General features: G+C 42.2%; 1 protein-coding gene across 1 annotated transcript in view; it reads left to right on the forward strand.

Annotated features, from left to right (window-relative positions):
* The window catches only part of NBAS (neuroblastoma amplified sequence), a 189,893-nt gene that overhangs the window by 74,072 nt on the left and 93,390 nt on the right, over positions 1-22,431 (forward strand). The window contains exons 24-29 of the mRNA XM_006767606.2: positions 3,128-3,281; positions 9,059-9,244; positions 10,759-10,932; positions 15,527-15,660; positions 19,936-19,998; positions 21,817-21,939. Coding sequence (XP_006767669.1) covers positions 3,128-3,281; positions 9,059-9,244; positions 10,759-10,932; positions 15,527-15,660; positions 19,936-19,998; positions 21,817-21,939 — 834 coding nt within the window. The remainder of the gene's footprint in view (positions 1-3,127; positions 3,282-9,058; positions 9,245-10,758; positions 10,933-15,526; positions 15,661-19,935; positions 19,999-21,816; positions 21,940-22,431) is intronic.

The raw sequence follows: 22,431 nt of genomic DNA on the forward strand, positions 1-22,431 counted from the left end.
TTACTGGCTGGGGGGCCCTGACTGACAGAGTTTGAGTGAACTTTAAAAAAACCCAAAATCTCGACGACTCAGTTAGCATTATTTTAATGGAAAAACATGAAAGGCTACAAAGGAATCACTCACACAGTGGTTCGCACACACAGTCGTTTCGTCCTGGGAGTTCACTGTCAGTCTTTGACATACACCACCATTGTCATCACTGTTAATATGCTCTGCATGCAGATTTTTATAAGCTTTAACCCTGGAAAGCCTCGGAGTGTGGAGGCATCAGGTGCTGCAGAAGCGGGTGGGAGAGGGGGTGGGGCTGAAGGGCCGCATGAGGTGGGTTTGGACCCCTTCACCCCCACTCCTCGGAGTCCGGTCAATACTCCGTCACCCGCTCTCCGCCATGTTCTCCCGATGCCAGAGCAGAGCTGTAGTTTGGGAGCCAGGCATGGAGCCAGAGGATCCAGCACTAGCACTGGGCACAGCCTGGGGTGGGGCTGAAAATGCGGGCACGGGGTGGAAGTTTCTGTACTGAATGTTGAAGCTGTTTAAAAACCCATAGTCCTAGGCTCCCTTCCTTGGTGTTCTGCTCACCAGAGCAGCTATTTTCAGTTCTTTTAGAAGATTATTCTGGCATTTCCTCCGTATCGCTGAGTATCAACGGCACAGCTATTTCTGGACTTTTTAGTTCTGGCTATTACTGCGGACCTCCTCGGATGAGAAATTATGGCTTAGTTTATTTTTACTCCTTGTATCCTTTCTTCCCTGAGTGTTTACATCCCCTCCCCTTAGAAAATCTTTTCCTGTCATTTCAGTGGAGTCTCAGGAGAAAGTGGAGCTTAGTGCCTGGTATTTTCCAGCCACACTTAATAGAAGTCTTTACTTACCAGTTGTACTGAGAGTTTAAAGGGACGGAATCATGGAAAACGGTGGAGGGTTGATGCCAGTGGCCGTGGTTGTAGGGTAAGGTGTGCCGAGTTGTTGCCCACAGTTCTCTTAGCGTGCGATGGGCTTCCTGACAGAGCTGCGCGGACCCAGCACCTGCCTATTCAGGCGGCGAGCTTGTGCCTTCTGACAAGTAGATAAATCGCGTGAAAGTATTTCTTCTCAGACCAGGTACGGCAAGCTACAGTGGGAGTAAAACTTGCTGCGTTGGAACTCCCAAAACTATAAAAATGAAAAGCCAGGAAAACCTTGACCGAGGAAAGGTGCTTTTGAAGATGATAGAGAGTTTCAGTGGGACAGGTCACCTCCCGTTGCCCAGTCATTTAGTGAGTGCCTGCCCACTGGTAGATTCAGGGATACTGAGGCGGGGGCCAGGCACAGGCCTGGCCTCCGCAGGATGCAGCAGGGGAAGGGTGCTCACACAGGATGCAGCAGGGGGAGGGTGCTCACACAGGATGCAGCAGGGGAAGGGTGCTCACACAGGATGCAGCAGGGTAAGTGTGCTGCTGTGTAGGCACCAGTGTCATGAATGGAGGAAAGGCCGGTATAGGGGCATGGGGTCGGACACCTGTTTCAGTCCTGGACTCAGTTTCAACTTGTGGCATTTGAAGGCCCTGCAAAATATCTGCAGAGCATCTGGGAAGCGTTTGTGGCTTCTAAGGGAAGTTCGGGTTAGGGGTAAAAGTATGGCAGTTACGATGTCTGTGCTAATTTGTATTTTATAGTTGAAGGGGGAACCCAGAGAGAGTATAGAATGAGAAGAGAGTGGGACGAAGTGTTTGGAAGAACAGCTATTTAATGGTGGAGGGTATTCTAACCCAGAGGAATGAAAAGGGCAGCCGGGAAGAGGAGAGAGATCAGACCTATAGAGTGGAAGGAGAGAAGCATGTGAGTGGAAGGAGAAAGTGGGTGGAGTCTATGAAATGGTCAAAAGGAAGGACTGAAAAATATATCAGAGGCGCTCCCGGTGCTTGCGGGGATGTGTGCTGCAGTGGGGGGATTGCGGAGGGTGCCATGTGACGTTTCCACTGTGGGGAAAATCCCTGGTCAGAATGCTAATGGCAGTTGTGAGCCTAGGGGAATAAATGGCTGCCAGTTACAAGCGTTAGAGGTTGTCTAAGGCATGTGGATACGAAGTCCAAACATCTATGGGCTTTGTGTCTGGGCAAATATTACAGCTACTAATCTTTCCAATAAAATAATTCCCATAAATCAGAATTAGGCACCTGCCTGGGGGCCAGCTGGTGTTCTCCCTGGACTTTATATTTTTTAGACTATTCTTGTATAGTCTCATTCCCATTTTTATCTGAATTAAGCGAATCTCAGACTACTTTTCACTTACGAATTTAGACAAGGTTTCACGGCTTTTCATGATGGAATTATGCTTCATCTTCAGTTCTGACTCCAAGCCCGCCGCCTTATAATAGTAACAATTAGAGCGCCTGTCATGTATTGCCAGCCTGCTGTAGATGGATGGATGTCCCTAATGGAGTGCAGCATTTTCCCTTATATCTCCCTGAGATATCTTAGTTTAAGTGAATGTTCCTCCTTTTTAGTCCTTAACCCTGGAAGGCCAGGGTCATCCTCATACAAGCTTGTAGTCTGTGACCTTGGAGATGCTCTTTCAGTGAACAGTCCTCTAGCCGTTTCTCTTTGCCCCCTGATGGCGAGGGGTGTAGAGTGATGGCATATTTGCAAATGCCAGTGTAGCACTATGTTGTTGACACCTACACAAGGTATATTATCATCTTAAGGTGTGTTTCCTTTTATTTTTATGGAAAACAAGCATTTCTTAATTTCTGTTTGCATCAAAATCACCTGGAGGTTTTCCCCCAAACAGGTGATCTTGGTGTGGCAGCCCTGCGGCAGGCACCTAGCCCTGTGCATTCTGTGAAAGCATCCCATGGTGACGTTCATTCTGCTAATACTTGTTTGATTGATTTGGGGCCTAGTTGTTTTGATTTATTGTCCATTCTGATTTTTTTAATTTGGGAAAACTAGTAGGAAAATAAATTAAGCACCTCCCAAAATGCCCCATTTATCTTGTACGTGTGCACATACATATAGGAAAACACACGTGTGCATGCGCACACATACACACACACATATTTCCTGTTTCTGTAACCGAGCCCACTCCCAAATTATAATCTTTCCCAGCATTCCAATCAGTTACTAATTGTTCCTTTTTGCTTTACAGAATGGTTGTTGAGCCGAGCCTCCAAGACGAGAGTGAGTTCTTGTACGCTGCTCAGCCTGAGTTACTGAGGTTCAAGACCACCCAGCTTGCAGTAGAGAGCGTGATGGGCTGGTACCAGACCCGAGCAGAGGAGATAGAGCATCATGCTGGACAGGTGAGGGGCGGTGGCAGCTGCCTCTCAGAGGTGCCAGCAGCTGCCTTGGGTCCCGAGGGCTCAGTGCGTGGAGTGGCGGCCACCGGTGGTCCCAGGGTCGTGTGCACAGTTTGCGAGGGTTGAATGAACATTTCTTACCACTTTGGTTCATTTATCATTTGTCTAGAAAGTTTCTGTGGCTTTTTGGAAATTATTAAAGAGCAAACACATGCAAGAAAAGTTGTTCAAAGTCTTTCTTTAAAATGTAAGCTGTGAAATATGGTACATACTGTTCAAGATTTTCCATGTATTTTTAGTAGGTTTAATACCATATTAATTAAAAAGATTGAATCAGCCTAGAAATGCTTGACAGTCCCCTGTCACATTGCAGTAACACAGTGAATCGTAATGTTGCTTCTCCGAAACCCTGCTGGAGGCTCTGTCCTAACGTTTTCCTTAACCAGCCTCAGTTCCCACGTGCCATCTTACATGCATGGCACTGCCTTAGAGAAAGGGTGTGGAAGAGAGAGGGAGGGGACTCTATACTCGCAGACATCCAACTGCTAATCTTGTCTCTTCCACCAACGCACCTTGTGACTCTGGACCTGCTGCCGACCTTTTTTAGTACCTTAGTTTTTTCATGGGTTAGTTCTTACACCAGAGTCCGTGAGAACAGGCAATATACGGGGAGGAACATTTCAAATTCTGCTAGTTGAGTGATCTGCTAATGTCAGCAACAGTTGTCTTCATCTCACAGGGCAGAAGTCAGAGGTTTGGAGCAAGGAGTGGCAGATGCACTTAGGAATCTCATTCGGGGTCGGGCCAGTGGGTGACTTTTTTTTTCACGTGCAGTCTTAGCATTGGACCATCCATCCTACCATCTATTTTCCATCTGATGGGAAGGGTGACTCCAGGGGGTCTGACTTCTATACTGTGGGAGGGAATGCGTACCCCCTGTGTTTAAATTTCTGTGCACTGTCTCTGGCCTGGCCCTCTGTCTCCATTTGATAGCCTGGAGTTTCTGCTTAATCTGATTCCCGTTTTTATTATTCATAGAATTGAAGATGATTTATTTGCAGGAGCTGATGGGAACATGGGGGATGGCCAAGAATACTTATGATTTCTGAGTTTTTGAAGATGACTGCGGACCATAGTAGAAACTGTTTAGAATCGCAGGCTGCTGTAATGAAGAGAGTCCCTGGAGATGGTCTGGTCTGATTTTCTGGGTGGTAGTAGGTAAACTAAGGCTCACAGATAGGACAGCGAGCAGCTAGCTCAGCGGTTGCGGTGACGGAGCCAGGTCTCTGGGTGATAGTTCTCTTAGAGCCCACATGCAAATGAGCAAGTGCACAAACTTTGGAGCAAGAGGAAGTAATTAAAAAGTGGGCTCAGTAGTAAACATTTTGTAAGACATTAGCCTGATGAGAAAATCATAAACATATCTTATTAGTAGAAAACTTCCAAAAAGTTAATATAATATGATTTCGTGGCAATATAGAAGGTAAGTAAAATACGTAAATGCTGGGTCATGACTGTGCTGGAAGTGTAGTTGGCGAGAAGTCACCTTGAATGAGAGGCCGGGAGCTGTGATTCAGGTGTATTGTTTGAGTTAAATACCACAGATTGCCGTCTGGGATGCGAACAGCTCATGGTAAGCTTTTTAACAAAACAAAGTAATATCCTCAATTGATTATATAGTAGCTGCATTCCAGGACATTCTGTGTAATTTAACCCATACAAAAAAAGACTTGTGTAAATATTAAATGAAGTAGAGGTCTGATCCTTGTAAGTAAGTTTTGCAGAACACCTGAAAGGTAGGCAGGACTCAGGACAAGGTGGTTACGTGGGCTGCCCTGCACGTTGTGGGGCGTCTGGCCTCACTGGCTCCCACCCACCAATTCTTGTGACAGTCAGAAACGCCCCCTCAGAGTTTCCGGGTGCCTCTGGTGGACCCTTCTGTTTCCATTGGGGACACATCTGGAAATGACACATCATATTGGTCAGATTAAGCAAAGGCATTTTAGTTTGCTAATGCAGGAGAAACCCACGTGGTAATAACTGGTGGAGAAAGCTCTCAGGTGAGCCGGTGAGGCACATGTTTGTCCACGTGAATGTGTAACTCGTATCTAGACATCTTTTCGGGACCCGCGGGCATCACCTGGTTCCCAGGGTGTGCCTGGCGTTTACCGCTGTCTGTGTCACAGGAAGAGGATTCCCTGTGGACCAGTTGTGTCTGAGCGCTTGGTGGTTTCTTAGCTGAACCAGGGAGAGCTTTCTGAGTAAGGAGGAAGGCGGTGTGAGTGCACTGATACGTACATTTAAATAACTGGTTTCTCGGTAGCTCTGTTATTTGAACTGGGAATGGGAATGAAAAAACTTCTCATGTCTGAAAAGTGCTGGACAGCCACCTTGTGCATTTCAAAAGATCAGTAATGGCTTCTCAGTTTGTAGTTTTTAAATATTTCGTAACCCAAATTTCAGTCATTATTCAGGATTTAAAAAAAATAGCAGTAATGCAAAGAGAAAAAGGGCCACACTGAATAATGGAATAAATTGACGTTTTTACACTTATCTATATTCTTATTTATTTTATTAGTACTTTATTTAATTTTTTAAAAATGTATTTTATTGACTTTTTACAGAGAGGAAGGGAGAGGGATAGAGAGTTAGAAACATCGATGAGAGAGAAACATCGATCAGCTGCCTCCTGCACACCTCCCACTGGGGATGTGCCCGCAACCAAGGTACCTGCCCTTGACCGGAATTGAACCTGGGACCTTTCAGTCCCCAGGCTGACACTCTATCCACTAAGCCAAACTGGTTAGTAGTACTTTATTTTTTTAAGAGAAGTTTTTAGGTTTATAGAAAAATTGAGTAGAAAGGACAGAGTTCCCTTTCTTACCCCCAGCCAATCATTAACATCTCGCGTTTGAGTGCTGCGTCTGTTAACAATTGATGAACCAAGATGTCCTTTAGCAGGTGAAGGGGGAGTGAACATCAGTGCGGCCACACAGTGGATATTCCTCAGCACTGAAAAGAAAGGAGCTGTCGAGTCAAGAGCAGGCATGGAGGAGCCTTAAGTGCAGGGAGTGATTTATTTAGCTGCCTTCGAGTCTCTCATCTCTTTCATTTATTTAAAAATATTTCTAATGGAGGTGTTGTTCTTCAGCTTCATTTCATGGGTTGGCGTTTCATGTGGCTTATGCTACAATCAAAATGATATCTAGCATAGTTTCATCTTTTTCATTTTAAAAATTTAATTGATATGGGACTTCTTTTTCCTCAGTGCCTGCAAATACCTTTAGCAAAATATTTTTGTTGGCTTAGAATAATGTGTCTCATGGTAAAATTTGTCCAGGGAGGTTTTGGGGTTTGTGGTATAATTCTTTGAGTGGCATGAGCGCCTACTTTCCTATGAGGTGTCAGTTATTTGATTCTAAAACACTTTTACTTCAGTAAGTATTGGGAAAGCAACAGTTTCAAGGTTGATATGACCAAGATGAGTCTGGATCACAAAATTGGTGAGTATTTTACATCGCTAACGTGCATATGAGTTATGTTTTATGCATCAAGTTTTCTTGCTTTCTGAAAGCGCACCTGAGATAGTGTTTTTAATTGGTAAACAGGTAGATGGGTCCTTTCAGACATGACTTGAGTTTTCATTGTTAGACATTGGGTGAAAATGTGATCTGTCAAAGCATTACCGGGTCGCTCCCGTTGTGCCTCAAACCTCCCTACTCTGGTTCTCTCTCATGTTTATTTCACTCTGTCCAACTTAACATGCATTTCTTCTTTCTTTCGCTTTATCTTCACCTGTCAATCCTGGGTCTCTGAGGGCTGTGGGTGGATCTGTAACATGCTACTCCCTCTCCCCTTCTCTCCTCACCCCCACCACCTTCTCTGCAGTGAATCACTTGTATCATTGGGCAACTGGAGAGCCTCTTGCATTATTCCTACTCTTTCCAGCCTTTCCCTGAAGGCGTGGTCTCTTCCTGCCTTCCAGCTGCTTGCTTTCCCTGTGCTCTGGACCCCACTCCCACCTGCTCAGCCATCTGGTCTCTCTTCTGTATCTTACCCGTCCTCACCCGTGTCTGTTGCCCGGCCCCCCCACCTTTGACATAAAGTTCAACTCGGTGCTATTTTATGCATGCAGAACCATCGAGCCCCATTCCCAGCTCAGCTTAGCTGACTCCTTTCCGTCACAGCCCAGCTAGTCGCTGTCTCTGGAGTCACTTGCTCAGTGTCCGGCGACTCTTCGTTTCCTGGAGTCTGGCTGCTCCCACCCCTCGACTGAAGCCCATCATCCCAGCTCCCGTGGCCTCTCAGTGCCTGGGCTCCTGCCTTTGCTGTCTAACAGACTGGCCTTTCCCTTCCTGCTCCCTCCCTCCTGCAGTCTCTCCTACCGAGGCTCCTGGGCTCCCCTGTCCTTCTTGTCTTGTCTTTGTCTTAGCCATTCCTGTTAGTCTCGTCCACGTGGCTCCTGTTCTTCGGTTTGTCCCTTAAAGATTGCTGTACTCGGGTGCTGCGCTTGCCACGAGTAGCGAGTCTTCTAGTGCTCGTAGCTGCCGTTCTCCCAGCGTCAGGCCTGTTCACCCCCAGTTCATCGTTCCACACGTACTTCTCAGGATCGCTCCTAAGTGAAGGTCAATGACACGCCGCAGTCGGAAGTCCGTTGGTAGAATTGCATTCCAGGAAACTGCAAATTCCTTAGCTCTGCAAACAGTGTCCTTCGTCATCTGGCCCCTCCCTGTCTCCAGCCACGTTTCTCCTGCTTCACCTCACACCTCTTTCCAGTTGTAGGGAACTCATTGTGCTTTTGAACAGATTGTGCATCTCTGCCTTCCGCTGCTCTCTTGCCTTTCTCCCTCCTTCACCTGCTAACCCCTCTGATTCTCTAAAGCTCTGGGAGACTTGGTCACACTCTCAGGGGGAGGCTCCGGGCCCTCTTTTTTGAGATCATACTCACCCACATACCTCCCTCCCTCCACTTCAGGCATTGTTTTACTGGTTGTATTCCCTGTGAGATGGAGAGATCTTTGAAGGAGAGACCTGTCTCATTCAGCTTTATATTCCTAACTCACACAGTGGTGCTTGCTCATAATAGGTCCTCACTAAATACCTGTTAGTCTGGGAGTGGGAGTAAGTAAGGAGTAGTAAGAGGCACTATAGGTGTAGGCCACCTTAGAAATTTGCCATCAATCAAAATCTGTCATTTTGTAAATCTTGTCAAATGATAGAGTCAAATTGCTGTCTACTGAGCATCTCTAGGAAAATCATTCTTCATTTTGTCTAGGAGGAGTGTGCATATTTGAATTAAGGCAGAGAAAGTATAGATTGAATGGAAGTGCCATATGGAAGGCACTGAGAAAGGCTGGGTACTGGAGAGGAATATGAAAGCAAAACAGTATTTTTAGAGCAGAATGTTACAGTGAAAATAAGATTAATTTGGTATTATCACTAACTAGCTATGATTCCCCCCTGCCTGTTAATATTGTCAGTTAAACAGATATTTGTAAAACTACCCTGTAAACTATAATGGTCTATGGATTTAAGATGGATGTCTTTCTCTTACCATCTTTATCTTCAGAATTTCTTGCTGACCGTATGATTCTTTTGAAACTGTATGATCGTGATATATTTGATAAGTAATTCTAAAGTTTTGTACTAAAAATGTATAATATTGTTGATGTGATTTTGTGTAAATTGGTTACAAGAATTAGCTTCTATGCAGAAGGCTTTTGCTTGAGGACGTATGGCAAAGCCTAGCGCTCAGGCTTACTGCTGCCTTTCCGTTTTAGGTTGACTGTGCATTGTCCCTTGTTCGACTGGGGATGGAGCGGAACATCCCTGGGCTGCTGGCCCTGTGTGATGATCTGGTTACTCTGGAAGCGCTCGTCTACGAAGCCGGCTGTGACTTAACCCTGACCTTGAAGGAGCTCCAGCAGATGGAAGACATTGAAAAGCTACGGTTACTGATGAATAGTGTAGGTGTAATTTTAACTCCTGTTTTAAGTATTCCTTGTATACTTTAATGTGTGTCTCAGAGCCAAAGCGGAAATGTCCTCCAAACCCGAGAACTTAGTAAATTAAGGAAGGGTTCTTGACTTTCTAAAACTGTTTTCAGTTTGATGGGTAAGTTACTGAAGGCCTCCAACACTGTTCTGGTTGTTTTGTATCCTGCCGCCCTTTATTCATACGCATCCATATGTAACCACCCCGCCTCACCCCATTCCAGCAAGGCACATTTCTAAACTAGCTCTCATTCTAGTGTTCATGATTCTAATTCTCCACCGTGTTAAAAGTCGCAGCTACGTATTTATTTCAAGATCTGAAAAAAAGATTACTGGAGGACAGAGGGCTGGGTGTGTGTGTGTGAAGGAAACATCTTGACTTCAGGGTTAGTATGTTTAGGAGAATTTGCCTGTTTTCTTAGATTTTGGTGGGGGGTCATCCTAGGGAGAAAATACATTCCTAAAGTTAGGAATTGGTTTCTGCTAAGCCCACCGAGTAGAGAGATACCTGTGACTCAAGAATGATGGAACGGAGGACTAATTCACTGCTTTTCCTGTCTCTGCTCTTGGGTGGCTGGTGTGAGTGGGCCAGGCCATCATGGTCACAGCCACCTCATAGCTTCCCTTTCTCCCTGACTCTTCTTTTCTCTCCCGTGCTTTCTCTCCATCTTCCTTTCTCTCTCTCATCCCTCTCTCTCGTCATCTTTCTCCCTCTTACCAATCCCCCTTTTGCCTTTCCCTCTACCCCTACCTTCCCTTTTTCTAATTATTAATTTCTTTTCTGACCGTGCACCCAGTGACATTGATTTGTGATATATGTAAGACTCCTATTAAGAGATTTAGGGGTATCTCCTGGGGTAGCTAAGAGAGGGGATTGGGTAATTGGGGTAGCAATGAGTAAAATGATGGGTGCCACTGGGAGTTCTGTGAAGGCGGTGGTAAAGGGACAAAACAAAACAGAGGAGGAGGAAAGGGCGGGAGAGAATCTGGGTTTCACGGATGAGCCTGCTCTCCAGTGGCTGCTTTCTAGAGCTCTGTACACCTGTCTCTGGCTCTCCCTTCTTTATTACACACTTCTGGTGGTCTGTGGTATCTCTCTGACAATATTCCTGCCCCCCCCCTCCCCCCCCACACACACTTGTGGGGTAGAACCTCTCTTCGCTCTGGGAACCTCCTGACTCAGCGCTGGCCTGTGCGGGGGATGGGGGGAGGAGGAGGATGGGGGGGAGGGGGTTTGTAGGGACCCAGAGGGCGCTGGTGCTGAGCGGACAGGCTGCAGGCTGGAGCCGCTCTTAGCTCCCCGACCCCAGGAAGAAGTGGTTCTTCTACCTCCCAGGCCGCGGGGCGAACCGGAGTGTGTGTTTTAGGGCGCGCTGGGCTTCCTCTGTTGACTCAGTATGATCATCGGGGACTTCTGGAGTGTTAGTCTGGAATAAGCAGGTGTTTAATGTAATTCAGTGCGGGCTTATTTTTCATTGCATCTTCAGTGTTCCGAGGACAAGTACGTGACAGGCGCCTACCAGTGGATGGTCCCGTTCCTCCACCGCTGTGAGAAGCAGGCCCCGGGCGCCGCGCAGGAGCTGCTGAAGGAGTACTTGGTGACGTCAGCCAAAGGGGACCTGAGACTTCCCCTGAAGATATTTCAGCATTCCAAGCCAGACGTAAGTAGAAACTCTAACGTCGGAGAAATCGCTGCACTGCTTCCTCTGCAGAGTTAGATTTTGTTTATTAAATTTTAATAATAGGCTTTGCAAGTAATTTCCCTTTCAACAGAAAAGGAAATGGTGGACATTTAATTCTTTAAACATGTTTCAATAGTTAGGTCCAGAATTGTTTTGGAATTTCGTAAAATTATGTTTATTTTAACTGGTTTACTCCCATGTTTACTGACAGTTATGTTTTGGAACTGGCAACACCAAAAAGACTAACAGGTGATAGGCATTGAACTCTATTGGCAGGTGCGTTCACAGTGTAAACTCATTTAATCCTTATAGCGATCCTGTGAGGTAGCTGTTTTCATTATGTTATATCGCGGGAAAAGAGAATCGTGGGCTAGAGAGGCTGTGCAATTGCCCGGCCCCATAGTAAGGAGTGGGACCTGGCTTCAGACATTCTAATCTCACAGTCCCATTCTTAGCCATGTGCTTCCTGCCTTTGAGGGCCTTCAAGTATTTAGGGAAATCTTTGGGGTCTCATAAGGAGATCTTGTCATTATTCTTAATAACTCTGTTTGCTTAGGATTGCTGATTGATATCTCTGTATGTCCACCGGGCTCAAGCAGTTGTTGAGGTTTTGGGGGTAAGCCATTTGGCTAAGGGCAGCATACTCCTCCAAAGCAAACCATCTCTTAATTTAGCCAGAGATGAGATGTGCTGGTTCAGAAGGCAGGGCTCCCTTTCCTGGGAGGGACTCAGGCGGTGGCCCTGTCACGTGGGGCACAGATTTTGTAGTGAGATTGAAGCATTAGATAGGGATTCAAGCAGAAATCATTTCAGGCCCCTCCCACCCAACGTTCTAATGGGGGCACTTCCTTGCACTAGCCTTTGTTACAACCTGAAGTCCTTCAGGGCATGTGGTCATAACCATAGAGTTAAGATGAAAAGGAAAGCATTGCTTATTAATTAGCATGTTCTTTGGTTTCTGGAAGCTCGTCTTTCATTGGCTGTTTGAAAGTTCCCATCTCCTCATATGCAGCTATGACTTAGTATTCGGATTTTAAATCTGGGGAGCTTCCCTGGGAGCCGGGTGGGCTGCTGACGCCCGAGAGATACTGTGAGAGCAGGATGGATCGGGTATGAATGTTTTATGAGGAAGAAAGAATGACTTTAAATTCTTGTCAGTAATCTTGCGTGTGATACTTCTTCCTCACAGAATCTTATAAATCCTTTGTGTATAGTCAGTTTTTTGTTGTTTTACTTGGCGATTTAGCATGTGCCTTTTGAATAAAACATCGAGCCCTTTGAAATATGCACGCCGCGCGGGAGAGAACAATGGTGTTGCTGGGCTTTTCTCTCCGCTCCAGCTTCTCTTGCTCCAGTGTTATCTTCCTACCACACACATTGGACCACGTGACCATCTACAGAGAGCCCCCAGGGGCTGCCATTGCCTGCAGGGTAAACACTCATCTCTCTCGGGTGGCCTGGAAGGTTCTTTGCGGTCTGCTCTTGTCTGCCTCCTCAGCCTCACCTCCCTCCGTGGGTGCACTAGGCCATGGCTCCGAACGGTCTCCCGCCGTCACCCTGCCGCGTTCTCTCAGGCCTCTGTGTTCTCATGGGCTCTTCCTTCTGCTTGGTGTAGTCAGCCCCCTTTCCCGCACTTACACAGCACCTGCCTCCCCCTGGCCCCTGCTTTCCCAGATCCTCTTTCCGTGAACCCTCTGGGCCTTACCCGGAGGGCTTGTTCCTGCCTCTGTAATAGCTTGTCTCATGCTGTCGTGCAATGATGTGTCCATACCTTTGTCTCTCCCTCCCTTTGTTTCCTGTGTGCGTTCCCTATGTCTTACATGTTTATTACAAGGGGCTAACATGTTGCCTTGTAGAGAGCAAACGCTTGGTAAATGTTGGCAGGGCAGATGGATGAATGAATGATGCGTGCATGAAATCGGGTCTTATTTTTCTGCTAGAGTGACTTGATTACATTGCTTTTATTATACTGGATTGTTTACAAAAAGAGCGTATCTGGGATCTGCCATAAGTCATGCAGAGTAGATTTAGTAATGTGGCAGGAACAACGATTTTTTGTATTTGACAGTTTAGGCTAAGTTATGCTGAATTAACAAATGAGCTCAGAATCTTAGTAGCTTATAACAGCAAGTATTCATTTCTCACAGGTGTCATGTAGGCTGTTGTTGGGCATCTGCTGTGTCCCAGGTCTTATTCGTTCTGGTACTTCGGTTGAAAGAACAGCCCCCTTCTCTAGCTTGTGGCACAAGAAAAAGGGCAAAGTAAACCACACAGTGGCTCTTCAAGTTTTAGCTCAGAGTGGTTCAGGTTACTCCTCTCACACGTCACAGGCCAGAGGCGGCACATGGCTGCGCCTGCTGTTAATGGAACAGGGAAGAATAATCCTGTCTTAGGGAGTCGGGAGTGTGTAATTGGCAACTAGAATACAAGCACATTTGTCATCTTTACATTCTCACGTGCCTCAAACTTTTCTTCTCTTTTACAGCATCCTAAATCACTCCTCTCTGGTTTCTCTTTGCTTGATCTGCCTTTGGAAAGTGAAACTGCCTAGAGAAGATTTAGGAATAAAATATTCTTTGTGCTCATACTGTCCTGTGTCTTCTATACTACTATACTTTGAATGCACTAGTGCATCAGGCTATGTGCATTTTTAAAATTTTAATTTTCTAATTTATTATATACCATCCCAGGTATATAATAGATTAGAATTTTGGGAATAGGGGTTCTGTAATACGTGTTTGGCAATTTATCCAGTGATTCTGAAGGAATGCTAGGGTTAGGACAGTGATGGTGAACCTATGACACGCTTGTCAGAGGTGACACGCGAACTCATTTTTTTGGTCGATTTTTCTTTGTGAAATGGCATTTAAATATATAAAATAAATATCAAAAATATAAATCTTTGTTTTACTATGGTTGCAAATATCAAAAAATTTCTATATGTGACACAGCACCCGAGTTAAGTTAGGGTTTTTCAAAATGCTGACACGCCGAGCTCAAAAGGTTCACCATCACTAGGTTAGGAACAGCTGTTTTAATTGGGAATTCACTGTACCTGATAGTTTCTTAGGTGCAAAATTTTAGTTCTTTCTGATTAAATAATTCAATGGGCAATTTTAGTTTTAAAATTACTTCTAACTTAATGCTTATCTAGCTATATAAAAGGCTAATATGCAAAGTGTCCCCTTGGGAGTTCGACTGGAGACTGGGAGTTCGATCGCTCGCTGTGATCACCAAGAGGCCGCGCTGAGTGAAGGAAGGCTCTGGCTGGCAGCCAGCAGCTGGCAGCTGGGGAAGGAAGGCCCCAGGGACCCTACCTGTGCATGAATTTCGTGCACCAGGCCTCTAGTTGTAGAATATTTAGAAAACCTAGAAAAACATAAAGATGGAAATATATTTTTTGGCATTATTATTGACTAGATAATCTGAAATCAGAAAAAGTTAGCTTTTTTTATTAACTTTTAATAATACTTTTATTATTGCTGCCTGTCCCTATTTTACCAGTTTGTCACTTTGAAACCTTGGACAACTTTTTGATGCCACATTAATGTTATATATTTTTTTTCTTAACACCTTGAAGAAAGGTATATAAAGGCTTTAACCCAACTACTTTAAAAAATCTTTATTTCTCAGGTAACCTTGAATGTTTCTTTTCTCCATCTATTGATGTGATTTTTCTACGGAGAAAATGCCTTTGTTCGACATTTTCCCTCCATCACTTTCCTGTCTGTTTAGTGTTTCTACTAGAAGGTTGAAAACTAGTAGATCTTATTATGGAAATGATCTTAAACTTATTTTATTATTGAAAAGGTCTCTAAGAAAACTGTTGGAAACTTCCATTTTTTTTTTTAGTAGTGGCAATAATATAAACATTCTACACTTATTTTATTTAATCCACACAACAATGTTATACCTGTTAGGAAGTTGTCTATCCCAGGTTTATAGATGAGAAAAACAAAGCACAAATCTGTTATTTTTATGCCCCAGAAATCTAAGATTGGAACTTGTGGTTTGCAGTGGGAAGTGGTATATCCTATATAGAAAGTGACTCAATGTAGCCATTTTCTGTATCAGATAAATGGAGTATATTCTTGGATTTGAATAGTCCTGCATTACAATGTGACTTTGGGTACAATGTCAGTATTGTTTAGTTAAATGACTAATATATTATGCATCTTGAAAAATCGAACATATCTGAATGTTACTTAAGGAATTTTATATATTTTTGTAGTTGAAACATAAAATATGGCTGTAGGGTTACGTTTTTAATGAGTTGCCTTTTTAATTCATGGTGTCTCTTCTGTCCTGAATGGGTTGTAAATTGAATCCGCTTTTAGCAGATGCAAAGCTTATGGGCACAAATGATCTTTTCCAGCTGATTCTATAATTAAAATGTGATTTCATTTAGAATTATTAATGATCCCCAAAGTCTGTAAGCTAAAGAAATATCAAGATTTGTTTCTGCAGTTGATTAATTGAACTATTTAATATTCTATTGACAGTGACACTGGGGTGTGGAAAACGTGCCTGTAAATCTATTGACATTTAGTATAGTGTGCTTTATTTTCCCCAGCTGCAGCAAAAAATTATTCCTGACCAGGACCAGCTGATGGCAGTAGCTCTGGACTGCATCTACAACTGTGAACGGACTGACCAGCTCTTCCTTTGCTATGACATATTAGAATGTCTGCCACAGAGGGGATATGGGTGAGAAGCCACACTGCCAATCTTGCAGTGTCTCTATATTCTCACGGTTAAAATGAAAATGTTGCTTCCTTGAATGTTCATTGCCGAGAATTTGAGGAATATAAAAAAAATATAAAGAAGAAAAAGAAGTGATCTGCAAATCAGTTGCTTACAGATAAACTTTTGTTTTTCTAGCAGTATATGGGAAGTCACTATAATTTCCTCAACCTTATAATTATCCATTAAAACAGAAACAAAAACACCACTACCACCACAACAAGAAATACTTTTTAAAAAGTGTATAGACAATGATATGTCTTTGTTTTAAGTTTTGTTTCCAATTAATCATTTTCTTTATTTGTATTTCTTCTATGAATTGTTTGTTCTTGGCTCTTGCCTGTAGAAATCCCTTTAAGCAGAATGTGTTAATATATATAATTCACTTTATTTTTTTCCTTTCAGTCTTACTGAGATATGACTAACATACAGCACCATATAACTGTAAGGTGTATAGCATAATGACTTGACCTGCATATATGGTAAAATGATCACCATAAATAAGTTAGCATTCATCACATCATATAGGTACAAAAGAAGAAAAAAAAACAAATGTTTTTGTGATGAGATCTTTTAGGATTTACTCTTTGAGAAATTTAAACATACAGCAGTATTGGCTATAATTGTCATGCACATTACATCCCTAGGAGTACTTATTTGTCTTATAACTGGAAATTTGTATTTTTTGACCACCTTCATATAATTACCCCACCTTCCATTCCCTGCCTATGGTAACCACAAATCTGATTTTTATTTCTGAGTTTAGTGTTGTTGTTTTTTAATTCTACATATAAGTGAGGTCATACAGTATATTTGATTGGCTTATTTCATGCAGCATAATATCCTCAAGGCCCATCCATGCTGCAAGTGGCAGGATTTTCTTTTTTTTTATGGATGAATAATATTCTTTTGTGATATATATCTCAGACACACACACATACACACATTATAGATATGGGAAGTCATTATGTATGTGTCACACATACACACACATATATCAAATTTGCTTTATCCATTCATCTGTTGATGGACACTTAGGTTGTTTCTATGTCTCAGCTATTGTAAATAATGCTGCAGTGAACATGGGGGTGCAGATATCTCTCCGACACAATGATCTCATTTCCTTCATCTATATACTCAGGAGTGGAATTGCTGGATCACATGATAGTTCAGTTTTTAATTTCTTGAGGAATGAATTTACATAATTTTTAACTGAGCTTATATTTAAGTGGGAATTTATACATTCCTTTGTTTCATTTAGTTGTATGCAATCATTATATTTTCTTTTTGGGAGTCAGACAACATTCATTCTTTTAATCACTCCTTCAAATCTAGTAAATGTTATAAATTTAACATCTGGAGAAGTTAATACCAACATATGGAAGGGCATGGAATGCAGTCAGTGGACCCGTTTATAACCCTTTGTGACTTTAACCAAGCCACTTAACTTCTTGGTCCTCAGTTTCCTCATTTAAAAAATCAGATATTGATTCGTGGAGGCCTCCTCATGCTCTGATTATTCTCTTTGCCCTCCCCCCCCTTCTCTCTCTTCTTTTCTCCCTGCCTTTTATCCTGTGTGTGTGTGTGAAATGAATGGTAGAAATCATCAGTTTTGCAACCCACTGTGAAATACTTGTTTCATGCCTGAATTCAGGCAAAAGGTTTTCTAAAAAATAAATTTTGTGTGTGTGTAATTTCACTGAGGAATTTACCTTTATAAACCTTTCATCAAGCTCTGAAATGTAGCTTCACTGGGAGTCAGACCCCTGGCAGCCTGTGCCTCCTGGTGAGAAACAGCAGGAAGTAAAATTGTTTCCCCGAATCTCATCAGTCCTTTAAACTGCACTCTGGCTTCCAGTACATGCAGGGAAGAGGAACAAGTTAAGCAGAGTGTGAGCTGTGCCACAGTCTCGGGCCTTTGCACGTTGAGGAGTCAGTGTCCTGGAGAAGGACAGTGGTGAGGTGGGGGCTACAGTTCTAAAGCCAGGGAGTCCAAAGGGACATAACCCCCTTCAGAGTTTTCACTGGAATCATGTGCGAAGCAGGAAAAGTCAGGAGATTGGAAGACGTGACAGAGGAGCAGCCGCGCTGCCTCACCTTTCCCAGCCTTGAGATCCTGTCTTCCGAAAGCAAGCGCTCACTGTAGGTGCTGTTCTTCTTGACTGGCCCCTGCCAGCTGGAGGCCTCCGTTGTTGCCCCTGACTCAGCTGGGTAAAAGTTGACTTCCTGACTTCCTGACACGTATATCTTCAAAAACTAAATGTATTTGACTTTTTTCAGTAAGATCAAATAAGCATAAGCTTATCTATTAATTTTTAAACAGTAATTTGTCTACCATGAGGAGATAGTCATAGTACCAATAGGATGAGGATATTATTATTTGTTTAAATATATTTTTATTGATTTCAGAGAGGAAGGGAGAGGAAGAGAGAGACAGAAGCTTCAGTGATGAGAGAGAATCATTGCTTGGCTGTCTCCTGCAGGTCAATAGGATGATGATATTAAAATAACTTTTTAAATGGTAGACATGACAGTTCAGGAGTTAGTATATTTGTTTCAAAGAGTATATAAGCTAAAAAATGCCTCTTCTCTGTATGAGGCTGAAAGCTATTTGAGCTTCAGTTGAATGATTTCTGATCTAACAGATTTTTTTATTCTTTTGTAAACACACAAAAAACACTTGATGCTCTTTTGTTACATTTCTTCCTGAACGGTTGTATGTCCCAATTGTAATGTTTAAAATAGCTTGTAATTGTACATTAGCTCACTATGAAAATATAGGGCTTCGGAATATTTTCCGTGATTCTCTTTGCTCTTTGTGCCCAGTTTGCCAATTTATATTCTCCCAGTGATTGGTTGTTTTTTCTTGGTGGTTCAGTGGTTGTTACTTACCAAATAGTAAACTATTTTTTTTTTTTTTTTTTGCCATTTAGAGAATGAACAGTCACTTACTAAATTTAATTAAATTTTTGTGCATCTTACCTAGGCAGCATACTTCATCTGGTTGAAAGAAACCTTTTGTCATTGTGTTTGTGAATGTCAGTTCACAAAGGAAGAACTATATTCTTGCCAATCAATGACAAATGTTTATTACCGAGCTATTAACTGATAATTTAAAAAATATTATTCCTGGATGTTAATGGAAGTTAGATCTGACAAATGATCTTTTTTTTTTTTGAAAGACTTTAAATGTAATATACCTTAATTTATCACTCTAGTCCAAGTCTTAAAATTTGGTTCAAAAAGATAGTATAATCTTTGTAAATTGCACTAAAGAACTGCCAAGTAGATTTAGAATCAGGACAGATTGATCGTTTCCTAAATAATGAGACTTTTGTGTTCAAGTTAGGTCATTTTTAATTGTCCAAGTCCAGACAAAGAACTTTACTTGGTCTCTTTGTTAAGAAAACCCTCCAATCTTGCGGGAATCCAGTTGGGTCAGTGCGGCAGCTCTGTTGCCAGTGTTCCCTCCGTGGTTGGGACACAGCTGTAGAGGAGGGAAGAGGACTTTGATAGCAGTTGCTAAACTTTGCTGCCAAATCGCTGCCTTCACTCGTATGTGCTTGGGCCATGCTAAGGCTGCCCGCCCGGCACATTTGCACTAGTGTGTGACTTTTTCATGATGATGCTTCTCTCAGTCCCCTGTCCACGTGCTTCCCCACAAAGGGTTTGCTTTTACTGATGGCCCTGCTTCCCCCTGGTTCCTTCAGATTGAAGTGGTTGCAGAGGGAGTGATGATATGAAGAAGAACCAAGAACTTAGGATCCTGATGGAAGCTTCCCAGGGTATCACAGGTGGTGTAGGCAGGCCGGGAGGAAGCCATCATGCGGGGCCACTTATCTGTTTTATTGGTTCAAAGAACAGAAATAAATGATAGTTTCCTCCTTACCTTCTTAAAAGAAAAAAGACAATTGGTTTATAATTCTTTTTTTGTGTGTGTCTTTTGGTAGAACTGAACTTAGAGTTCTTTAGAAAACAGTTGCCCAAGTCTTGCTAATGTAAAATAGAGAATTTTGTTCTACTCCGTTATGTTTTATCTTAGTCTCTTGAGGCATGAAAGATGCTGAACAAGTTCAGGAGGTAGGCCTGGAATTTCACCTGGACCGTGGAAAATTGTGACGTATTAAGTTCAGGAAACAGCGTGTCTTTTTTTTTTTTTTTTTTCAGTCAAGTGAGTTTTGAACTTTATTTAAAGAACTACTACTGGATTTAATTGTAATTTATTTCTTAATCCTTTAGCCCTAAGACAGAGGCAACCACCGCCCTTCATGACATGGTAGACCAGCTGGAGCAGATTCTCAGGTGAGAAGAGTGGCAGTCTGGCTCTGTGCTGATTAAGAACTGTCACTCTGAATATGCTGAGCAGCCATTTCCAGTGGGACCAACGTATGTGTGACTCTTGTGAGTGATTGTCTTCAAGCAAATATAGCACTAGCTTGTTTTACAAACGGCTGGAGTAATAAGATCATGGGCTTCGAAGACTGGTGACCCGTTCAAGTCTCTGTGTGGCCATTTACCAGTGGTGTGATCTTTGAGCCTAGGGTTTTGTATCTCTGATGTTGAACTCATGAGGTTATGGAATTAACATTAGAGTAAGCATTTAAAGTACTTTGCACACTGTAGGTAAACAACAACAAAAAATTAGTTCCTGTACTAATTACTGCAATTATCAGCAAACAGTGTTCATTATACTCCTAACTTCGCTTTTTGGGACAATACATTTGATTGAATATCCAGATATAGCAAACTGCACTAGTGCCTTTAAGTAACTGTAGTAATATTCTTTTACTGTCAAAATGAAAAATCAAATTGTCTCTTTTGGAGACTGAAATTTCCCAATTTTCCATTTAGGAAGTCTAATATTTGTTAGTATTTATTTTTATGTAAGTATGTAATTATGGTTGTGTATAATTTTTAACTATTTGTATTAAAAATAAAATTTTAGGAATGATAAACTTTGTTCTTCCTATATGCAATTATAGAAATTATAGGAAATAAATAATAACATTGATTTATTGTAGTAATATGTATAGTAAAGTATAATAATTTGGAATCTGTGAATTAGAAATTATTTTCACTCAAATTAAAGGACTTTAGTATAAAGATATTTTGAAGTTCACTGGGTTATGTCAGTATAGATTTATTCCTTACAAATCTTCATGGTTGCCTTTGTCCCCTAATGAAACTGAAGTGCCTCAAAGATCTACAGTGAAATAAACAATTTATTTCACCCTCTGTCACTGGTTGTAGCTGTGGGCGGTCCTCATAGTCGCTTATACTCTCAGTCCCTCCAGGGAACAGTACCATCCTGTAGGTTCTGGATGATACCGGCCTTCCACTGTTGACCTTAATTGCTGACCTTTTAATATAAGAACTTTTTAGTCCTGTTTCAACTTATAGCCATTAATAGGTATAAATGTTTTGACGTGGCAGGTGACATGACCCATGAAACTTGTCTTTGTGAAGAGTGATTAAATGCTAACCAGTTTCTCCGTAAGCCCAGTAGTATTTAATGCATAAATGTGAGGTCTGGCGAGGTAGTCCCGGTGTATGTCCTGCTGATAGTCATGGTAGCAGCTATCTCAAGAAGGTTCATATGAGACCAAGAAAGTCTGTGATATATTTTGTATGCTTATAGAATGGATTCTGGAGGGAGATTGAGTCTTATGATATTTCTGTGGCTTTCCAACTATGAAATTCTTTGCTTATTGCTTTTTTTAGCAGCCTTGCCTGTAACAAAATACTCAATAGGATTGTTAAGAGTTAAAGCTGGGTATTGAAATGATAAATTTGGCTTATTTTACTGACTTGATGCTTTTAGAGTCAGGAAAAGTGTATTAAAGGATTTGGAGAAAAAGATATGTTATGCTTTTTTTGTGTGCTTGTTACTTCTTCCAAGCATATTGTAGTAAAAGTCAGTAGGGGAAAAGTGATTAGATATATAATTACTAGTTTGTTTGTTTGTCTTTTTTTCTGAGAATTAATGCAATATATAAAATTGGGTTGTTCTATGTGTGTGTGTGGTTTTTTTAATAGGAAATACCTAACTGCTACTTATATATTTAAGATGCTTAGACTTTGTTTGGTAGCCAGACTTGAAAAGTCTTCTTTCACTTCCAGCGTGTCAGAGCTTCTGGAGAAGCATGGCCTGGAGAAGCCAATTTCATTTGTTAAAAACACTCAGTCGAGCGCAGAAGAGGCGCGCAAGCTGATGGTTAGACTGACCAGGCACACCGGTCGGAAGTGAGTAATAAAATTGGTTGATGCTTGTATATGGTTAAAAATAAGGCTGCTTTTTTTCCCTTCATTGAGTTATACATGACCCACAATAAATTGGCGTATTTAAAGAGTAGAATTTAAGTTTTGATAGATGTATATGCCCATGAAACCATCATTACACTCAAGATAATAAGCATCTGGGTAAATCCTTACCGTCTTTCCTGCCCCTTTATACTGCCCTCCCTACTGCTGCTCTTCATCACACTCCATCCCCTCTCCAGGCTGCCACCCACCCACTGTTTGGTCCCTATATATTACTCTATATTTCCTAGGATTTTATGTAAAAGGAATCAACAGTAAACACTTTGGGGGGGGCGTTGTCACTCAGCATAATTATTTTGTGATTCATCCATGTTGTATCATGGATCAATAATTCATTCAATTTTACTTGCTGAATAGTATTCCGTTGTATGAATTTATCACACTTTGTTTATTCACCTGTTGGCAGACATTTGG

Source organism: Myotis davidii, unplaced genomic scaffold, assembly GCF_000327345.1.
Source record: "Myotis davidii unplaced genomic scaffold, ASM32734v1 scaffold238, whole genome shotgun sequence".
Taxonomy (NCBI): domain Eukaryota; kingdom Metazoa; phylum Chordata; class Mammalia; order Chiroptera; family Vespertilionidae; genus Myotis; species Myotis davidii.